The 21,397-nt window shown below is 42.6% G+C and overlaps 1 protein-coding gene across 11 annotated transcripts in view; it reads left to right on the top strand.

The window, feature by feature from the left end:
* The window catches only part of LOC116064006 (RNA binding protein fox-1 homolog 3-like), a 428,560-nt gene that overhangs the window by 292,700 nt on the left and 114,463 nt on the right, over positions 1 to 21,397 (top strand). For 10 of the 11 annotated variants that reach the window (XM_031319060.2, XM_035996928.1, XM_031319063.2 and 7 more), the window contains one exon: positions 7,396 to 7,505. In XM_031319060.2, coding sequence (XP_031174920.1) covers positions 7,396 to 7,505 — 110 coding nt within the window. Of the gene's footprint in view, positions 1 to 7,395; positions 7,506 to 15,285; positions 15,485 to 21,397 lie in introns of those variants that run through there. The other variant, XM_031319069.2, reaches the window with a different exon arrangement.

Below are 21,397 nucleotides of genomic sequence, written 5' to 3'. Positions count from 1 at the left end.
CTAAAGCCTTCACACATACCTTTTTATGGTACATACAATACCAAGCTTTTAAAATAGAAATTGTTGCCATGTTCATATATTTATACATTATGTTTAAACGTTGAAATGTGGCACATTGAATCCTTAAGCTTAACTGTATGTGGATGGCTACCTTATGGCTGCCTTACCTATAGGTAGTAAGCCTATCATCAATGTTGTGTACATTTAAAAAAGATGTATCTTTACTAATAATATGTTGGATTCACGTAAATGTATATTTTCAGAATTTTTTTTTTTAACTATCGATCAGCAATTTGGTGACCCCCCTGCAGCATTTCTTAGGACCCCCTATGGGTCCCGGACCCCCTGTTGAAGATCTCTGCCTTGGCCAGGTCCCAAATATTCCAAAGATACCAAATATGTCAAGCTGCATTTTAAGGAAACCTGTAAAATGATGCACAACACATCTGGAATATTTCCATTTGATGGAATAATGCAGCAATAAAGAACATGGTGTCTTGGGCTTGAATATTTCACTCAGTGTGAACATCATAACGCTTCAATTAGGAGCTGAAACTGGATGATAACAGAATACTGTATATACAGTATGATGCTGTCAGACAATCACAGTGTGGATTAAGATCATTCTTCCTGCCTTAAAGCTGCTTTTTGGAGAGAGAAAAATATTGGATGTTAGGTAGTTAATATCATCTGCTGGTGGTTTGAACGATAACAGGTCAGATTGACCCGTTGTGTGCGTTGATATACTGTTTATTTCCTACTCACAAAATATAATAAGCACATCTGCATGTGAGCTTGTTCCCGTTTGTCTTCTGCCTCTGTATTTTTTATTTTTTTTTATCCTTCACTCTCTTTGCTCTGGAAACTGCCATCAGGCTCAGAGGCAATTTACGGTACCTTTGAACACGTCCTTAACAGTACCATCATGCGTCCATCAGCGCCACAGCGTACACGATTTTATTACTCAATTTGATTCCATACAAGGTTCATTCCCCACATTTGTTATGCATCGTGGGCTTAGCTCAGGCAGAAAATAATCTGGACAGCGCGGGGCTCTGTATTACGGTTCAAACAGGATAAAGCACTGACAAATTTCGGACCGGAGGGCTAGTGAGCGGGGAGGACAGGAAGAAAGAGAGATTAAGAGCTACACCATTGTTTACCTCCTCCTCTAAGGTGCAGGATACTCTGTCATTTATAAATGTTGGTAGCTGTTATTGGTTACCTCGCAGGCTTTGGGGGAAAGAGGAAAGGAAAATGAGAAAAAAAAAAAAAAAACTTCGGGAAAGACCCAGGAGGGGGGTTCGATACAACTTTAATAATGCGTAGCAGGAGCTAAATGAGCCATTCTGCGGTACTTTAAGACGTCTTCCCTCCACCCATCTCCCCTCACGGTCTCAGGGCCTGAATTATTAAAAGTGTTGTTTTCCCTTATTGCATTGCAGCAATGTGCCTCGTTGCTAGAAATGAGCTGCACATTCTGGAGTTTGAATGCTTAAAGCGACCCACCTCCAACGGCAGAGCCAGGGGAGGAGGCCTTAGACCAGGCAGCTGGACACACACACACACACACACACACACACACACACACACACACACACACACACACACACACACACACACACACACACACACACACAAATAAATATGTATCTAAATCACCTATAATGGAGACACTACTCTCAGGTGGTTTGCTTCCATTTCTTTTCTCAGATATCAAGCAGGTTGTGATCAGGATCTGTAGTCTGGCTGCAACAAACGATTATTTCCATCATCAATTAACCATTAAGTCTATAAGTTTGTAAGTATGTGTATAATATAAGTGCCAATCATGTCGTTAAATAGCTTTTTCTCATATCAACAGTCTAACACCCCCCCTCCCCACCTAAAAAGTAAAAGTTGTAAATGCAAAGTAGACTGCAGGCTGCATTCCTCTAGCCCTGCTTGCAAACCACACACACACACACACACACACACACACACACACACACACACACACACACACACACTTTAATCACACAATTAATAATTAATCAGAGGCTGGGCTCAATGCTGTCGAGTCTGCAGATGAGAGAACACCCAACTGCTGAGAAGGGCCCTAAAAAAGCAAGATTAACAACCCCCCAAAAAAACATTATTAACAGTTCATCGTGAACCAATAAGCAACATGCCATCAGTTTAGGTTAGATTTTATGAAATGGAAGAAAACTACAGATGCTCCACTGGGGCAAACATGCAGAGTTGAATTAAAAAAAATGTATAGACAAAAATAAAAATAATAATAAATAAATAAAAAAAGCCGCTGGCTTCACAGCTCTGCCGAGTTTATGAGGGGGGGGAATTAAGATGTCTCTTCTATGTGACATTTTCTACATGCATATGTGGAGAATTTGATTATATGCTCTGTTCGCTGCATGTAAACACCATCAATAATACCATAACAAACTGGTTGTAGAGGAATAGGTCAGGGATGTGTGTTGTGTGTGTACCACGTTATCTCACAGTAAAAACAGCTGCTGCATTGATTTCTATGTTACACTGCTCTGGAAGTGATCACAACAACCCCCAATGATCATTTTGTTCAATTTATTTATTCCCACCGATGTATTAAACATGCTCAATAGTGTTAGCGATAGATCAGAAGGCATCGGTTTATGTCCTCTTTTTTTCTTTATTAGTCCTGTATGCTCTGTGCGTTCCCAGTGTTGCAGCAGAGTGTTTACCCAGCTGTAATTACAACATGCACAATGACCTCATTCTGCTGCGTCAGGAGCGGTAATGGATAGCTCTTGATCTTAAACCGCAAAGAAAAATGGTATGCACTTATTTTCAATATGCTGACTCCATTCCCGGCATTTTTTAGACAAGGCCGTGACGGCGGATCAGAATTTGATATAAGCACTGGTGCTCCTATTCGTCTGACAAGGTCTCTCTGCCTTAATATGCATTCAATAATGTGAAATGATATTAGCTGTAGGAGCTCATTGACTGTGCACTCGGGGTCTCGCCGTGTCTCTCCGTCTCTGTCTGTATCATGCTCTTCATCTGTTCCTCACACACACACACACACACACACACACACACACACACACACACACACACACACACACACACACACACAGACAGACAGACAGACAGACAGACAGAAGAAATGGAGAAAGGGAAGGGGGAGGCTTGAACCTCGGATAGCAGCAGAGCAATCACGCTGAAGAAATGCCCCCCACGCCTGGCCCATTAATAACAGTAATACGCACACCGCGCCCAAGCCAGCACTGCCGAAAGCACCACTGACACTTTAATGGGCATTTTTTACTTTTGTTTTTAAATAATGCATGTGCTGCTTGTCAGCACTGCTTCACTCCACCCCTGGTGTGCCTTTGCGGCGTTCCTTTGTGCAGAAATTACAACAGGGAGCTGTGTTTTCTGTGCTGCCTGCTCCATAAGCTGCATTCATCACATACATGGGGACATCAGTGTGCAGTACATCACACTCTTGGGGACGTGTGTGTGTGTGTGTGTGTGTGTGTGTGTGTGTGTGTGTTTGTGTGGGCATGCATGCATGTGTGTTTCTGTAAGTGAAGGCCCCTCATTGCAACTGAGCTAATTAAAAGTGTCGTTGAGAGGGTGAACAGTGTGCCGAGGCTCAGTGGCCGTGGACACGACTCATTATAGAAAGGCCGCTGCTATACATTTTACTGCAGGCTTGTATGCCAGTGTTGTTTTGTGTCTGTCGAGCATGTACTGTTAGATTATTGTTTTAACATTTTGATTTTAACTGGGAAAGCCTCACAGAGAGCCGAAGTTAACCTGGAACTTCCGAATTCTGATTGTGTAAAAATTATTTAGAATTAATATGAATCTGGTCTTGGAATATAAACTGTAAATGTCTGTTATGTCACTATCTATCAACAAATGAGCTAACATATTGGTGACTGAGCCTATGGCCCACTGATGGAAGCCCTTGCATTTGCAGTATTATGAACTGGGTTTTTGTAGCGACAATCTCGGGAAAAATCACAAGCGGTGCATAATTAGTGACGTGTTTTACATCACCCAGCAGTGGTTGGTCCGGCAGAGAGGGTAGGCGGAGCTAACGCAACAGACTCACTCTCTAACTGCAGACTGACGTCACACCGTCACACTGTTTGGATCTCTGGGAAATTAGATCCAAAAACACACCTGCAATTACCGGTTGTTGTAAAAAAAAGTCAATATTTTTACATATTATAGATCATATTTTATTATACAAAAATGCTGTAGTAGTTACTTTTACTTAATCTTGGAATAAGGAACACCAGGAACACAGTTGATGCATTCAGTCAAAGAAGTTAGCGGAACCGCTGTTGGCTCCAAACTGAGAACTTTGGCTCAAGCAGCAACCCCAACATTAGTTAAAGACTACACATAAAATACATTACAAAAAATGTATGTCACAAGATCATTTTTAAGCAAAATAAAACAGGAAACTTGTTAGTAGATCATCACTGGCTTGGGTTAAATGGATGCTCCTGTTAACTCCCTTGTGCCCTCGAGCAAGGCCCTTAACCTCAACTGCTCCAGTGGAGCTGCTCAGTGGCCAGCAGATCAGACTGTGGTTGTACTGGGCAGCTTCCAGGTATGAATGTGTGACTGTGTGAATGTGACAGGTCGTCGTTGCAAATGAGAATTTGTTCTCAATCGACTTACCTGGATAAATAAAGGTTAAATAAAAAATAAATAAATAAGCGTCTTGAATACGGATCATGTGGCAGTTTGTTACCTGTTTTGGGTTGATGTATGGTTGAATTGTTTAAGGCTATGTTTACACGGAAAGGATCTGAAGAGAAAACGCAAAAGTGGCGTTGCATTCTCACTTTTTATTTCGCGTTTAGATGAGCGTTGTGGGGGGGAAATCTGCGTGCATATGGTGATGCAAAAGTGTGTGAAATTCGATGTAGTATGCACAACAAAAGCTGACAATTTTGTCTGGACAGACGAGGAGGTGGAGTTATTGCAGCACACACACATGCGGCGCACACACACAGCACACACACACACACACACACACATGCACACACACACACATGCAACGCACACACACACACACGTGGCACACATACACACACACACTCGCACAGTGCGTTTTTACCCTATGTGACGGTGAAGCGTTTTTAAGATTTCCACTCGGGAGTGTGGTTTCACTTTTTTGTGTTTTTAAGCCCCAAAAACGCCATCGCCGTTTAAACAAAAGGCACATCTGATAAAATATTTTGTAGTTTTCAGATATAAAGATATGTACCGGAAGTGCCACTTCTTCGTGACCTCCTTCTTCTGAATATATCGACTGGAACACTCTGAAGCGTATACTGCCCCCATCAGTTCTGGAAGAGGCGCAGCACCGATGCTGCTAACACTGGCATCGTCACTAACGGTGCCTACAGTGCTTAAAAAAAAAGGGCATCGTCGGTGTTTTGTCATTTTAGAACTGGAAGGTATCACAAGTATCGGTTCTCGTGACAGCCCTACTAAGCACCGGGCAGAGCCACGGTGCTGCTGCAAAATAGCCTCGGGAAGGCTTTGTTTTGGTGGAACGTGTACGTTCAAAAGTTGTTTTAGTCGTACAACAGAAAACTCAGATTGGACTGATAGTCTAGCTAGCTGTCTGGATTTACCCTGCAGAGATCTGAGGAGTCCATAGAATCCATAGTCCTCATAAATCCACCGGAGCTTAAAATTCCAACACAAAGCAAGTGGAAGGTGATGGACATCCGGCCGTAAAGCGTGACATCTAGCGGAATTTCCAGAGGCAACTGAGCAATCCTGGAAGTGGAACGTCATGGATACAGACTACTAATTTTGTAACAGCAGTGCAATATAAAATAGAACAATAGAATTGTTTTTAACCGTAAAATAGAAAAAAAACATTTTACCTTGTCTGTGCCTCTGTAAAGCTAGTTTACTATCTCTTATTAATATGAATTAATTTTCATCCATACCGACATCATGCGCACAGAGGAAAAAAAAGCAAAGGACTTGTAGTTCTTGTTAGAGAGGTGGGAAATAGGAAAATATGTTTGGAGGGCACAGTGTGGGCATTACTAATGCCAAAAAAAGCTGTAGAGTGACAACAGACTTGCAGACGCAGTTAATGCCACAGCCTCAGAGGTCGGACCGTGGCCCAAATACCTGCTCCATTCTCTCTGGTCAAAGTAAGCTTTCCTTCAAAGATAAAGCACTTCTTCCTTCACATATTTAAAAAGATACTACCCGAGAAATCGCACTTTCCTTTTGAGACATTCAGCCAGATGACTTTCTTCGCTGGGCAAGGCTTTGTTGACATAGTTCAACATCTTGTTAATGTAGCCGCTAAATACGGCAGATTTGACATTAAGGATGTTCTGCCTCACCCAACCACTGTATCCAGACATGTCGAAGGGAGAGCACAGGCACTGCAGGCGTCCGTGACAACAGAGATAAAGTCCATCATCGACACTTATAATGCAATTATGCACAATAACACAATTTTGCTACTTATTACAGACATGTATGCCAGCATATCTTAATTAATACACACAGTATACAAGTGTTTTCTCTGAGGGACAAAAGAAGACACAAATCAATGGGCAATCTGTTAAAAATCTATCTAATAATGTTTGCGGGCGGGACCCAAAACACACACTACGGTACCGGGCTGGGGCAGAACACAGGCGCTGCGGGAGCAGTCGGTGATGGTCAGAAATCCACCGTGAGGGGGCGCGAGTAAGAAATCAGTCCCGCGCAAGGCTCTAGTCTGTGGCTCTCAAGAGTGCCCTCTTCTAGTTTTGGGCATGTCATTTTGGGGCTTGTGCAAAATCAAAAGTTCTTTTTTTAAAGAGGTTTAAGTAATTTGATTCAATTAAATTCAAATAACTTTATTTGTCCCAGAGGGGCAATTAAGAGGCACGAAGAGCAGCACACAAAGGACAGTTCACAGACAAGATAGAAATACAAACAGATAAGATGTGAATAAATAATTGATGCTTTTAATGTGACAATGAACATTATTCTTTTTACAGGTTTTAGAGAGTTTGCTCTCCAATGCCATCCTCATATTGTACCTCATTTGGTTATTTAAATATTGTCCTACAGTGTTGGTAAATCAGCCTGGCTAAGTTGTGTGCAACTTTATTGATTGTAGGCGAGTTACGTATCAGTATTTGACATTACATGTAAGGTCAATAAACCTCTGAAATCAACATTTATAACAATCAATGATACCTTCTCTATTACTTCTCTTCCTGTGCAAACATTTCTATTGATTGAATTTGGCTTCCCCCTCAGACCTAAGTATCTTGCTGCTGGAGTGCATGCAGTTTCCCCTGGCTGCTTCCTGTCCATTCCAATGATGCCTGCCTGTGTTTCTTTGTGTCCCCGTAGGAAACACGTTGTGTAAGTCAGGAAGCGTTGCTGTCTTCGGGAACGTGGTATACAGCGGACTGCTGAACGATCACCTCTGGCATTTGGGAGTGCCCCTCTTTACAAGACTGGTAAGAGCAGCAGCCCCCTGTGTGCACACTTACCTCTGTTTTTTCATAAGAGTTTCATGCGCTTAAACCCAAACAGAATTCCCCAACGTCTCTAATGGGCTGCTTTTTATGTGACAGTGCTTTGCTTGGCATGTAAGGCTAGGGAACCACATCTTAGCATTTTATTTCATATCAGACCTTTTCTGGCGTGAGCTTCAGGAAGGAAAGTCCCATGTGAGGCAAAACAAAGATGCGTCTTCTCTGGCCCTACAAACAAAGGTGAAGCCATGCATGGATTCATTTCTTCCCACTTGAAGCTGGACTGGTGTCTAGTTTGTACTGACAACTAAATAATTCATGACATTTAGCTTCATGGCGACGACTTTAAAAGATGATAAGGTTGTAATTAAGAGCTGGAGCAGTTTCTGCTTGTGTAAAGGATTAATGATAAATGTCTATCCCTAATTGTCAAAGGGAAATTGAATGTTTGTTTTACTGGGGCTGGCATGTGAGCTGCGACGCAGAAGAGATTCTCGTGAACAGCATAAACCCCGAGGATCACAGAGCGATTTTCCCAAAGAAAAAAATGAATTCACCACAGCACTTTTTTCTTCTTGTTAATTACCCTCTTTCTAAGCGGGTTGCAAGTTTTCATCAATGTTTATTATTGATTAAATCTGTCGTTGTAGCTGTCATTTATGAGTCGGGAATTACTGTTGATTGGTGCACAAGGGTTGCATATAATTGGGTTACATTAAATAGATAATTCAGCTGATCTCATAAATGTCTAATGTCAAGGCTTGTTTGATTATCAATTAATGTCAAACGGAGAGGCAAGAGGCTGTTAGGATTCCAGTTGGGTTTGCTTGTGTTGCAAGTGGCAAAGCTAGTGAATCTTATTCTTTTCTTCACAACACACAGCCAGTGTGAACAGGCTATACATACACTAATTCATTCAAAGTAAAACTCAAGCATGCATGCAATGAAAGTAAAGTAAACTTTGAAAGATGCAACAAATGATAAAGGCATCAAACACGACAGCTGACAGAGATTTGGCGTTTAATTAAACAGAAAGTGTTGCTTTTTGTGTTGTTGTTATTAGTCAAATAGTATGTGGGAGGAAAATAATCAAACGGATATTTTCATAGTTCAAAAGTCTCATCAAAGTATCTTTCTTAAAGTATAGAATTTAATATAATAGGATGGTCTACCATATAAATAGTTCCTCCAACAAACTCTTCTTAAAGTAGCAGTGCACTGATTTTACACACCAGTGTTAGTTTACTTGCCATGTGTAGTACTGCTCGGTTGATGAAAAAAGTTGTAAATGTGCTCTGTGGCATCTATACACGCTTTGTCAATCCCTAATGAAGTCATAGTGATGTCATCAGGGTTGTTGTGGCATGGGATTGCAAACAGAAAGCCTGTGTTAGAAGTGGGAGGTGCAGAGTTTAAAATGTGCTGGCATTTACCACGCAGGAAAGACACTTGTTGCATTATGGGAAATGTAGGATGCAGCGTTTTTTTAAGCTTGACCATGCTAGAGTCGAGATGCACTAAGAGTCGAGATATTTTGGCCTCTGCTGCTTTGATTTCAACTGCATTCTTTTTCTCTGTCTCATGCAAGTTCAGTACTAAATTACTGATGTGCACCTTTAATCCTTTTTTTTTTTTTTTTTTTTACATGGATGGTGCAATTTGCATCAAAATCGCATCCTTTCATCACAGAAGTCATACTCTAACTGCTGGAATCAGTGCGACTTTTGCCTTTTTCCATATATGACTATATCACAAGCATTCACCACAAATAGACATACATAAATTAATATAAAGAGAAAATCATACAAAAAAGATCATCCCCCAGGTGATTGCCTCTAAATCCATGGTTTACATTGCAACAGGGACGATGTGATTTGACAAAAAAAAAGGAAGTAAATGAATGAATCAAACATATACATGGACACGCTAAGACAGAAATAAATATAAAAAAGTACAATGAAACAAACAATAATTACCATGTAACACAAACAAGATGTTATGCATAAAATGTAAGCAGGATTAAAACACTGAAAGTTAATATACCCTAACTTCTTTTCTAGACCTAATGTTCCCATTGATGCCAACATGTAAACAAATGTAAGAGGTTAATATGAATGTGTGCATGAACACACCGACGACACGCGTGGCTCATGTTGCGAAGAGCGCCAACGGCCGCTGTCACCGCATTAACATCCTCTGTGTCCCTTCTTGGACCGCTGAGTAACAGCCGCGCTCACAGGCTGCAGGAGCGCTTGTTGAAGGGAAAAGGTGCGACTTCCTGCTGGGACAGAAAGGTGTGGCCTCGTGTAACACTCGGTGTGCCTGCTGCCGACACACCAAGCCTGCCCAGCGGTGGTATCAGCATGACACGCAGCAAGCCTTCACATCCCCAACACACAGCCCCTAATTACTGCACAGCCCTGCCAGTTTGCAGCCCTGGGCCAGTACTGCCTGCTCAGTGCCAAGGTGTAAACACTGCATTATTAACACTACATACAGTCTGTGCACACGACTATGTTTAATATACTCGACGCATGTCTACACGGAGGCGTTACTTTAGCGGGATTCTTTACGTGGAGTCATACAATAGATTTATTGTTTCCCAGACAGTGAGCTCCAGAATCACCAGATGGGCAATTTGCTGCGTGTAGTGTAATGTATGCTTACAAATGATGTTTAATGATGTCTTCCAGGGCTGAATATGCAGGCTCAATGTTGGAATGTTGGGGTTAAAGAAATACTTCAAACCATGTATTCTTCTTTTTATATTATCTATGATTTATCGGCTGTCAGGATGTCTTGATGACATAAGACAATTTCTCCTTTGTCATTGTGTCCCACACATGAGCTAAATTCTCATTTTATTTTACAAAATGAAAGTGCAGTTGAGGAGTAAAACCCATCCACCTATAATCTCTACCTGCTTACCATGTGCAGGGTTGCAGGGGGGCTAGAGCATATCCCAGCATGCATTGGGTTAGAAGCCGGGTACTCCCCAGACAAATTGCCAATCTGACAAAGGGCCGGCAAACTGTTTTTATTCCCACGGAGCCAGGAAGATAAAATATTATGTTGCATTGGTAAATATCAGGTCAAGACCTATTAATATATCAAACTTAGTTTTCTTTTTGTTTGTTTTTTTCTTTTACAGTCGTAGGCACCGTGCAACTTTCAAGCCAGAAGAGTGCATAGACAAAAAACTTCTAGCATGCATTTTGCAGCATGAGAGTAGAAGAAAAATAGAGAATTTAAGTATTACAAACAATACACATAACAGTATTAACACGAACACGCAAATGAAGACGTTTAACAATCAACCAAACTGCAGCTATGAGTCTCACCAAAGTCCACAGGAAGCCAGGATCAGTATCCACAGGCTAACAAGCACTGAGTGCAGTGCCTGAAACTGGTACATGGACCAGTGTGTACTGGCTTTGATATCACCAGCAGTCGAGTATACAGATTGGCAGTAATCTGAGCAGCAAGCAAATCAAGAGCTTTACAGCTATGGCGAGCCCCAAAGGGAAAAAGTGTAAGTCTCCAGCCACACTGCTTAATGTAAGCTCCACTTTGTCACAGTGCTCCAATGGTTCTGTACCACTGTTTAAAGGTGCTGTAGGTAGGATTGTAAAGATCCAGAACTTAGCCAAACAATTTGAATATCAACAACTTCTCAGTCCCTCCCCCCTTTCTGCTAAAGCCCAAAACGGTCTCCTAAGCCCCTCCCCCCACAAGGGAGAATGAATGCGTATGCATGAGCAGTGATTGACACACAGTTAGACACCCCCCCCCTGGCCATGATTGGTGCATCTGAACAGAGAGCGATGGATTTTTGCAAATTGCACTACTTTTTTTAAATGACCTGCTTCATGTAGTTCTACTCGAATATAGGGTCAGTTTCAGCAAATATGACAGAAAGTTAGTTTTATAAGTCTTACCTACTGCACCTTTTAAGGTAGCATTGCTTCCTTCTTGATCGCAGGTGACTTATACTCTTCTTTTTTTTTTCACCAAAATTAGGGCATATTGTATATACAGTTGTTTTTAAACAGGAAACCCGCTAAAAATAGTAGATGGACTCCTTCACTCCCCCTCTTTTTCTCGGTGCCGACTAATTTGAAACAATGTTGTAGCGCCACTTGCACGTGGACGGATGGAATTTTTTAACACGTCATAGCATCGCGCCAGAAGAGGGGCGAAAGGTAGCATGTCCACCTGTGTAGCATGAATGCCGATTGCAATATTTCCCATTGAAGACAAAGGCCAGATGTTAGTGGGTGTTAGTGTTTGTTTTCTCCAGTGGGAAAGGGGCTATATAAAAGCTGAGTAGGCAGGAGAAGGTGAGAGTTTTAGCGTGGTGATAGCCTCTTTGTTACCCTGTAGCCGTAAACCGTTCATTAAAATAAGTGCTGTGCCAAAACCATTCTACACTTTCTATACTTGAAGTATTTTATTTATTTATTTATTTATTTTTCTTTTTATGAAGTTGACACACACCCATTCAGCCTGGATTCCATGTGAGACTTTTTCACAGTGTTTGTTAAACTGCAGGTGTCAATTCAGTCAAACCGAGAAACATTTTTAAATGTGAAAAACATTTGTGTGCAATCCAGAATCCAACGTGAGCAAGAGTGCATGTATTTAGAAGCTGCAAATAGTATTACTTCCTGTCACTACAAATAGAAATGCGAAATGTAAAACGTCATCACCACAAAAACTTACAGAAAAAGCTTACAGAGCCTTAAATCCTCCTGTTGTTTGAGTGCAGTACTGCATAACAGTCTGATTGTGCACAGCCCTACTTATACACATAGAAATGTCAATACCCACCTGTGGAGCTGATGAAGGCAGATAAAACGAGCATAGCTGAGGATCCTTGTCAGCGAGTAGTAAAACGGGTCACTCCATAAAGTGAAGTGTGTGATTAGAGAAAAGTTACCTGTGAGACTCAGGATGGAGTGCCATCTTTTCCTGTCTGCAGCCAACCAACCGGGCCTCACACCAGCTGAGACCAGACAGCGTTGGGCCCAGTATTTGATGAATGAGGACGATAGGTCGAGATAGCCATAACTTTAGCCCAGAACTCCACTGGGATTTTGTGGGGTTGAGAGTGAGAACTCGGTGGAAGTGGTCCTCATTGTCTCCTCAGTAGTCTTCCTAATGACAAGGATCTGTGTGTAGTCTGACAGAAGATGCTCTGTAAGTAGCAGCACACTACAGAAGAGAGGTGAGATCATCATAAAATATTAAGACAACAGATCTCGAGCCGGTGAGGGTCGGAAACAGACAGACATTTTAGGCAGAACGAGCTCTGTGTGAGGCCTTCACTTCCTTCTCTCTTTGAAAGCTCTGTCTTTTATAATGGATGGCAGAGTCTCCGGGGAGTGTCTAGACTAAAGTGGGAAATCTAAATGGTCGGGAAAGCCACTCGCATCCTTGGTAAGCAGCTTGGAGCATGGGAGAAATGCAGCTCGGGAAGGAGGGAGACAGGAAACAGGGAAGACCAGGTCTTAACACGAATTCCATTTTTCATCTGTAATTGAAGGAGATTTCTAGAAGGGAGAAGTGGGGATTAGATGATGCTAAAATGCCCTCAGATTCTTATTTTCTACCTTATTCCATAATCCCTCCAACCCCAAGTGCCCTTAGCTTCAGACCATGATTCTTTCTGTCTAGATCCACTCCTGCCTGTCTGCCCCTTCCCCTCCAGTCTCTCACTCTCTTTCCTTTTTTTGGTGTTGCCTCCACCCTTCTTCTTTTCCTCCCTCTCTCCCCTCAGTTATTTATGAGCAGGACTTGAAATAGACTTCAGTATTTGATAAAAGCGTGATCCTTAATCCGGGTTGCCTGAGAAGTGCATTTCATTTTTATTTCCCATCAGAGATTGATGCAGGAGTGGGGCGGTTACCCACTCTGTGATTGCTAATGTAAATCCATTGGGTTCTGGTGGACATGTATAAAGATATGGAGGACTTGTATGTGCATGGTTATGCCACAAATAAGAGATATTGTGTGTGTGTGTGTGTGTGTGTGTGTGTTTCTTTCTGTGCGCGCGCGTGCAAAGTAATGGAAAGGCTGGATTGTGATGTGACAGAGAGGGAAGGAAAGAAAAATTATGTGTAGCATGTCTTGATTTATCAAAAGCGAAGCTCACTTTTAGAATAAACCATTCTTCTAAAAACATCACAATATTTGCATGCATATGATTCTTTGACTGCCGTTTCATATTTCAGCATCCACTTGTGCTTTCCTGAAGGAGGTGGGAAAAATAAAATGGGTGATAAATTCAAGATGACAGTTACGCCATATGAATGAGGCCCCTTGTGTATCAACTCGCTCAAAGCCAGCTGCAAATTTAACTCAGCCTCCTTATGTGGCAATTACTGATGGGTAACATAACCTGAATATATCTGCTCCGTTCATTACGGCAATGTTCTCTATAGCTGGCAAATGTTCTTTAGGATCCTACAGCAAATTAGCTCATCCCCCAGGACGTCTTTTATTGGATGATCCAGCACTGGAGGATGCCGCAAAACCACTCGAGCTCTCCGCAGCCTGCCCCGGTTGCCACAGGGTTAATATTTAAAAGCGTGAGCCCCCAGTCGTGTATTGATGATATGTTTTGAAAATTGCTGAGGCAGGCTCATTGTTACAGTCTAGAAGATAGCCATGCCCCCCCCCCACCACCACCACCCCTCTTCCTCCCTCCTGTTTTCCCCTCCCCCTTTACAGCCGCCAGATGGAAAACACAGTAAAGCTTGTAATGTAATATAGCTTGGCACACAAAGGTGGTTCACACCAACTTCATCTGGCCTCTGATCTGCCACAAAACAGATTTTGACCAAACACACTCCTGGTCACCAACCCATAAGTTTGGTTGCTTGCACTGGTAAAAAAAAAAAAAAAGAAAGAAAATGCACCGACACACACAGACACATAAAGACAGGGAAGCTCAGCAGCTGAAAGCAGAAAACAAGTCGAAAATAGGCTGTGCCTCCCGATTGCCTGTGGCATACTTTAAGGTTTTCTCTGAGATCCCCCGGTTTTCTTTCCTTCAGTATTGTCTTCTTCTCCTTCTTCTTCTCTTCAATGGACTAAAACTGCCACAACTTCAGTGCAACATCTCAGTCACAGACAGTGAAAAGAAGAAAGAGGAGCAATATGTTAGTCCTCCTCTATCACCAGCATCATCATCAACAGCCCCCCCCCCCGCATAGCTCTCCACCGTGACTCCCGGCTTCCTGGCTCCCCCCTTCTTCCTCCTCCTCCCTACACCACGCCACCCCCCCTCCCCGGGACGCTGAATTTTACAGTACCGTCTGCATGATCCGGTTTGTTCGGCGCACTCCTCTATGCAGAGCAACACGGCTCCGGTGGAGGAACGCTGGAGGCAGCTGTCAAGTGCAGACTGCTGCTGCTCTAGTTGAGCCTCGGCGCCGTACCGACTGATTTCACATTCACCAATAAGAGACAGCACAGGGGAGAGAGAGAGAGAGAGAGAGAGAGAGAGAGAGAGAGAGAGAGAGAGAGAGAGAGAGAGAGAGAGAGAGAGAGAGAGAGAGAGAGAGAGAGAGAGAGACTCGAAGTGAGTGGTGTGGAGAGGCAAGTGGAGTGGAAGTGTCAAAAGAAAAAAGAGGTTACAACACCTCCCCAGCTCTCTTTCCTTTTCTCCCGTCTGCTTCCCCCCCCCCCCCCTTTCTTGTGCTGGAAGAAAGAAGGAAGAAGAAGAGAAAGAAGGGGGCTTTTAAGAAATAAGTGAAGAAAGAAGAGTAAGAAGAAGAGGAAGGGAAGGGAAAAACCTCAAGTCAATCCCTATTGAACAGTTGAGAGGGAGGGCTGCCTCAGTGGAACAGGGACCAGTAAAAAAAAAAGCTCTGTCCAAAGCTCGGACTCCTCTTGACTCCATCCTCCACCCGCCTGCCCACACCTGTCCCGCTTCTACCATGATGATGTACTTTTGGGTGAGTACCGGACCACAAAGTGAGGATGTTGTTTGCGCTCACAGTGCTCCGGCATTGGAAAGAGAGTTGGTGTGTAGGATGTGTGTGGCGTAAGTGTTTCAGCCCCTACAGTATATACACTGTGTGTGTGTGTGTGTTTGTTTGGGGGTGGAGGGGTTGGGGGGAGGGGATGGGGGTGTGTTATGCGTCCCACATGCATGAACATAGCTGATGGTTTTTCACTTCCATGTGTTTTATTGATGCTGGATGCTGCAGCCAGATGCAATAGAGGCCTGTGTGTACGCGTTGGATTTATTCAGCCTTTAAATGAGAGAGGATGTTGGAGTGTGATTATTACCCACACGTATACCTTTAAGTATTGCTATTCAACTCTTGCTGACAGTCAAATTACCCAGCATGTAGCATGTCTGCCATTTGAAACTATATCTCGCTCATTTTAGCACTGGCACCTTAGAACGAACTGCTCAGGGTCTTCTGGGGACACATTGTGATTTTGTCGTCTGTGCTGTGTTTCAACCGCGTTTTGTGTTGTTGTTGTCTTCGTCTAAGTCAGCCAGAATTGCTCCTATTTCTGCCTTTTCATAAATGAAGCAGCATTAAGCTCAGAATGAGGATGATTACAGATAGTTAACCAGAGCTGATGATTAATTCTGTTTGAAATCATGTGTGATTAGTCAGATTGGTTTTGTCTCCTCAGTGGTTTGTATTCTCACCACAACAATACCCGCCCAGTGCTCGCTGCTTCAGAGCACACCTTCACAGAAATACAAAATAAATGGAATTATGTTGGAGTGATCCACATCTTTCCAGCTTTGCCACTGTAAACAGTTTGGGCTGCATCTTTGCAGACTGTGTGTGTAGCTATTGATCGTGAGTTCAGATTTCTGGGGAGAGAGCATCCTTTTTTTTAGTTATTTTACATGCATGACTTCATTTTTTGTAAAATGACTTAATACTAGAGCCACTCTTTTTTTTTTTTTTTTTATACTTGTAAATGAGAGCAAAACTTGAATAACAAAAGCATGTTCAGCGTGCTATGAATGAAGCAGCACTGGCTTATTGATTCAGAGCTCAGATTTCTAGAGAGAGAGGATGTTTTGGGGCCAAAGTTACTCTAAGTGGATAAACGAGCTCCCATTTGAACCACGAGAAAAAGTTTTCTTTTTGTTTCCAAGTGGAGTGGACATGACAGGAAGGTGAATGATTTCCAAATTATGTCACAACTAAAAGAAAATAATACAGCGTGCAGTGTTGTTTTTGAGGGCCTCACTCCAACACAAGCCTCCCTGATACTCTTGTGATGCCTCCTGGGTATTGATGGTTATTGAGAGAGTCTTCATGGCCTGTTTGAAGCGGTGCTAAGAGGACGCAGCTCACCCTTTTTTCACCGCCAGTTTCTTTACTAATTCTCCCTGCGCTGTTGTCAGCAGCGATGACCACACACTGATAGATTCAGGCTGAATAGAGTGAAGCAGTATTGCTGACTGTTTACAGCCCTGCAGGCTCATCGGTGTCACAGTGGGCCTCCTACTCGTGTTGTAGTGGGCTGTTTCTGTCATCAGATCAGTGAAGGAGCTAATGCATCTACTGTACGTTTTTCTGTGTGTGTTTGTGAGTGGTTTCCATTAATGTTGGGCTAAATACAAGTTGGACATTTTACTACTTTCACTTTCTATTCACTTGTGAAGTAGCATTATTATTTAGCTTGAAGCATGAATTCAATGCATGACTGCCTTTTCTTTATCATTTCCATCCATAACTCTAAAATCTATAATTATCTCTGTCACTTTGAAGTAAGGATACATTTCTCAATGATCACTGAAGCCACATGTCCAGTGTTGATGGGAATGTTTTGCTCAAAAAAGAAAAGGTAGTAAATACAGTATATGTTTTTATATCCAGGTTAGCTAGAGATAGGATGTAAAAAAAGAAAAAAAAAAAAGGACAAATGCATGGGAGTTATTGTTATTATTAGTTATTGTTATTATTATCATCCAGTTTTTAACCTCAATCTGAAAAGAAAAAATACATAGTGCTGATTTTATATGATCATCAATGGAATGTCAATGGACATTAATTTAGGTAAGGGATTAATTACCTGTCTAAATAATATTTATATAGCAACAGTTCTTAACATTTACCGTCCCCAGCTTCTGAAATGTGAGGAGTTGCTGATTTTTTTTGCTCAGTTTTATATCATTGAACATTTTATGTCTTTGTGTTTTAGACATAACAACCAATTTCAAGATTTTGCCTTGGGCTGGGAAATATGTGATGGGCCTTTTTGACAATACTCAGACATTCTGTTGCCTAAAAGATTGAAGAAATAATCGGGAAATGAATGGTCACATTAACAGACCATGACGAAGATTGTAAAATGCTGCCCTAAAATGTGACATCAGACTGGTCAGGTTTGAATTCAGAGGATGGGATTTAGTTTTGGCAAACTTTAATATGAAATGAAATGTATAGATAAATCCTCATTTATAAAGACAAAATGCCAAATATGTTTATATTTTCAAATATGAGCATTTGCTGCTTTTGTCTGTTTTATATCACTGTAGATGTAATGTGTTTAGGTTTTGAACTGTCGGTGTGACCAAAGCTGTTTGTCCAAATCAGTTGTGTTGTCAAATGTTAACGCTGTCTGATGAAGCCGAAGACAATTTTCCACAATGTGGACAATAAAGTTATTAACTAACTAAGAAAAAAAGCAATTTGAAAGCAACTCAGTGGGTTCTAGGAAATTGTATTGGACCCTTTTCACATTTATTTGACATTTAGACAAAAACAATTTATTGATTAAACTAAAAATGAATCAGACAACCGATTAATAGACAGTGGAAATGAATGTCTGTTTGTGCCCTGCGTAATAACAGAAGTGTTGACATACGTTTTTGTCTGCTAAGCCAAGAAATAGCAAGTGAGAATGGGCAGGAGTAAGACAATTTTGAAAAATATTATAGTTCCAGTTTCACTGCAGGAAGTAATAGAGAGTAATAGAATTATGGCCGTCTTCTCACTTCACTCTCAGATCAACATCTATTCAGCAGCAGAACTTTCGCTGGATGACATGAAAAGTGAAACTGCTATAGTATAGCATTGCACTTGTCATTCCTGAGAACAGTAACATCACAAGCAGTGCATGATCAATGATTTACCAGCCTGTGCTTTAGGGTACGTGTCCACAGTGGCGCTTTTTTAAGAGGAATTGGAGGAATTGCCCCGCTTGCCATGATTTAACGCTTCATATGCTTACCAATATCTATTCAAGGACCACTGACAAGCAAAGAAAACAGGCTACACCCCCCCGACAACCGCTATGGCTGCACCTGATTGGACAAACCCTTTCTCGTGGGCTGTCTGCTTCCCGGATTTCAAACCGGATCAACATGGCAGCTCGTTTGGAAACTTTCAATTCCATTTTACGAAAATAGTTATCCGAAATGTGTTTCTGAAAACATTTTGGACGATAAATAAGCAAATATGCAATTGCTGAATCTGTCTTCATTTTAGACCGACAGTCAGTTTAAAAGATTTTTTCGGGAATTTCGAGAGGTGTGCTGGACCTCAACTTTATGCAAATGAGGAGCGGGAAATTCTTCGACGCCCCATCTCTCGAAACTCGTGTGACTAAACCAGAATGCATCGCGCGGCCCCTCACGTAGACAATGCATGGGAAGCGTGGCAATGACGCTCACTGTGGACACGCACCGTTAGTCGGCCAGCGTTTAGCTGCGAGAGGAAGCTGCAGGTGGTGAGCATTACCTGCGGTCCCTCCGGAGGCCTGTCAGCCGTGCATCAGTCTGGGGAACCTGCAAGCTCACCTCATTAGAATATTTATTCACCAAGCAGATGTTCTTATCCAGGGCAATTACCTTTGGCTTACATTTCCCTGTTGCCCACTGATGTAGATGAATGTGTATACAAAGACGTCCCAGGTTATGCATGGGGCCCCTGGGTGCCACCCACCCTTTTCTCCCATACAGTATGCATGGTGGGTAAGCCTGCGACCGTCTGGTATGCCACAGCACGCAACCCAAAACCCAACCCTAACCCCATGGTAATTGGAGGAAGTGGAGGCGACGTCTCCCGCGATGGCCACACAGTGAAGGAGAGACGGCCTGTATATCATTCTCTCTACCCCGGCTGTTCCTTTGCATTAGAGACAGAGAGAAAAAGGGAAGAGGCATGGAGTGGAGAAACCATGCATGCTTCTGTCCTCCCCTCAGTGTGATGAATAATTTAGCAGTGCAGGGCCCTTGCTGTCGAGTAGAGATGGTGGTAATGGGGAGACTGGATATATATGGCATGGCGAGGAGCAATGGTTTACGTTAGACTTCCCCAACCAACGCAGCGAAGTGTGCCGCAGGCTGCCCACATGGTGTGTTTGGCCTGCATTAATGCTTTGTTTTTATCTGTAAAGGAAAAAAAAACAAAAAAAAACAGACGTCCGCAAGCAGCAGTTTAAAAATGTGGAAGGAGCTGTTTGAGGCTTTCTAGCTGTGGTCATCAGTAAACGTGAATTCCCTTTCGGCAGACGTTCAATGTAAGCTGTTGCGATTTGGTCATATATGGTGCATTATATTGCAGATTGTATCAGTAGGTTAGATTTTCTTAGAAGATGAAGAATAGCTTGAAGCATCTTCCCTTATTGCACACAGTGCATGCATGTGGAGTTGTGGTTACAATGCATGCATATGGTCTCAGCCTCTGGTGAGACGTCACAAACCCACACAGAGGGGTTTGCAGCTTAACCGGCAGAGGCTGTTGAAATTCATGGCGGACTGTGTATGGAGGCAGAGCTGATCAGCCATTCTGGGCGGGAGGGCAGCGAGTCCAGGCCGCCGGTTTCATATTGCAAGATGAAGTGCTTGCAATCGTTTGTTAATGTATTAATTGATCTGTGTCCTCAGACGGGCGAATCAGGAGTAGTGTCACGTAGACTCTTTAGTACTCCCCGAGACGCCTTCATTAGCTGCTGCTGGCCGGCTCTCCACCCCCATTACAGGGCCGCGTTGCCACACACTTTACCTGACTGCTGTAATAACTTTAGACATTTCTATCTCCCGGCAAGTCCTTCGACAGCCAGAACAGTTTGGGGGCTTAACATCAAATGCGAGGCGCTTCTTTGAAAGGCTTATACTGCAGGTGATTCACTGTTGAGTAGTCACGTGCCGTTGTTATGTTTATGTGAGTTGTTGCTCTCCTTTTCAGTAAGTTTCAGTAACGGCTGTTGCAATCAGTCATTAATTTCAGTTTAATGTTTTATATTCTGGAAGGCACACATTCCTTTGTAGCAGAGCTGATGTAACAGCTCTGCTACAAAGCCAGGCTCAGGAAGCACTGGAGTCAGTACATCCAGGAAACGTGTTATCTGTTTAACCGCTAATACCAATGAGATTCAAGCAAATTGTAAATTGTACATTTTTTCCAGAGTAATTCTGACAACCTAGACAAATCAATCCCCAAAGAAAAATTAGAGTAGTAGTAGAATTGTGTTTCCACCCCTTTTTTTAAAACCCCTGCCCCACCCTTTCGTGCTCTGTGGGATCATTAGCAATCAGCAGCTTTAACAATAATTCTGTCAGCTTTTGGTCTCTTCCCCTTGGGGCTAATGGGTCTAGAGCCCAGCTAATTGTGATTAGACTCTGACAGCAGGTTTTACTTGCAGGATTTTCACACCGCAGTCCTCTTTGATATTAGCTGCACAGCTGATGAAGAGATTAGATACAGGAGGAGAGACAGAGAATGGAGAGGGAGGGAGGGGGGTGGGGGGGTGGGTGGTGTTCTTAAACTACAGAAAGACACCTACACCGGGGAAATCACTGGCGAGTTTAGAAGAGGAAAATAGATCCGGACGCAGTAAAAGCCTTGCGCTCGCTTATTGCACCTGCTATCATTAGCGCTTTT

This window comes from Sander lucioperca, chromosome 21 (genome assembly GCF_008315115.2).
Source record: "Sander lucioperca isolate FBNREF2018 chromosome 21, SLUC_FBN_1.2, whole genome shotgun sequence".
Classification (NCBI taxonomy): Eukaryota; Metazoa; Chordata; class Actinopteri; order Perciformes; family Percidae; genus Sander; species Sander lucioperca.
This window is presented reverse-complemented; position numbering and strand designations above follow the sequence as displayed.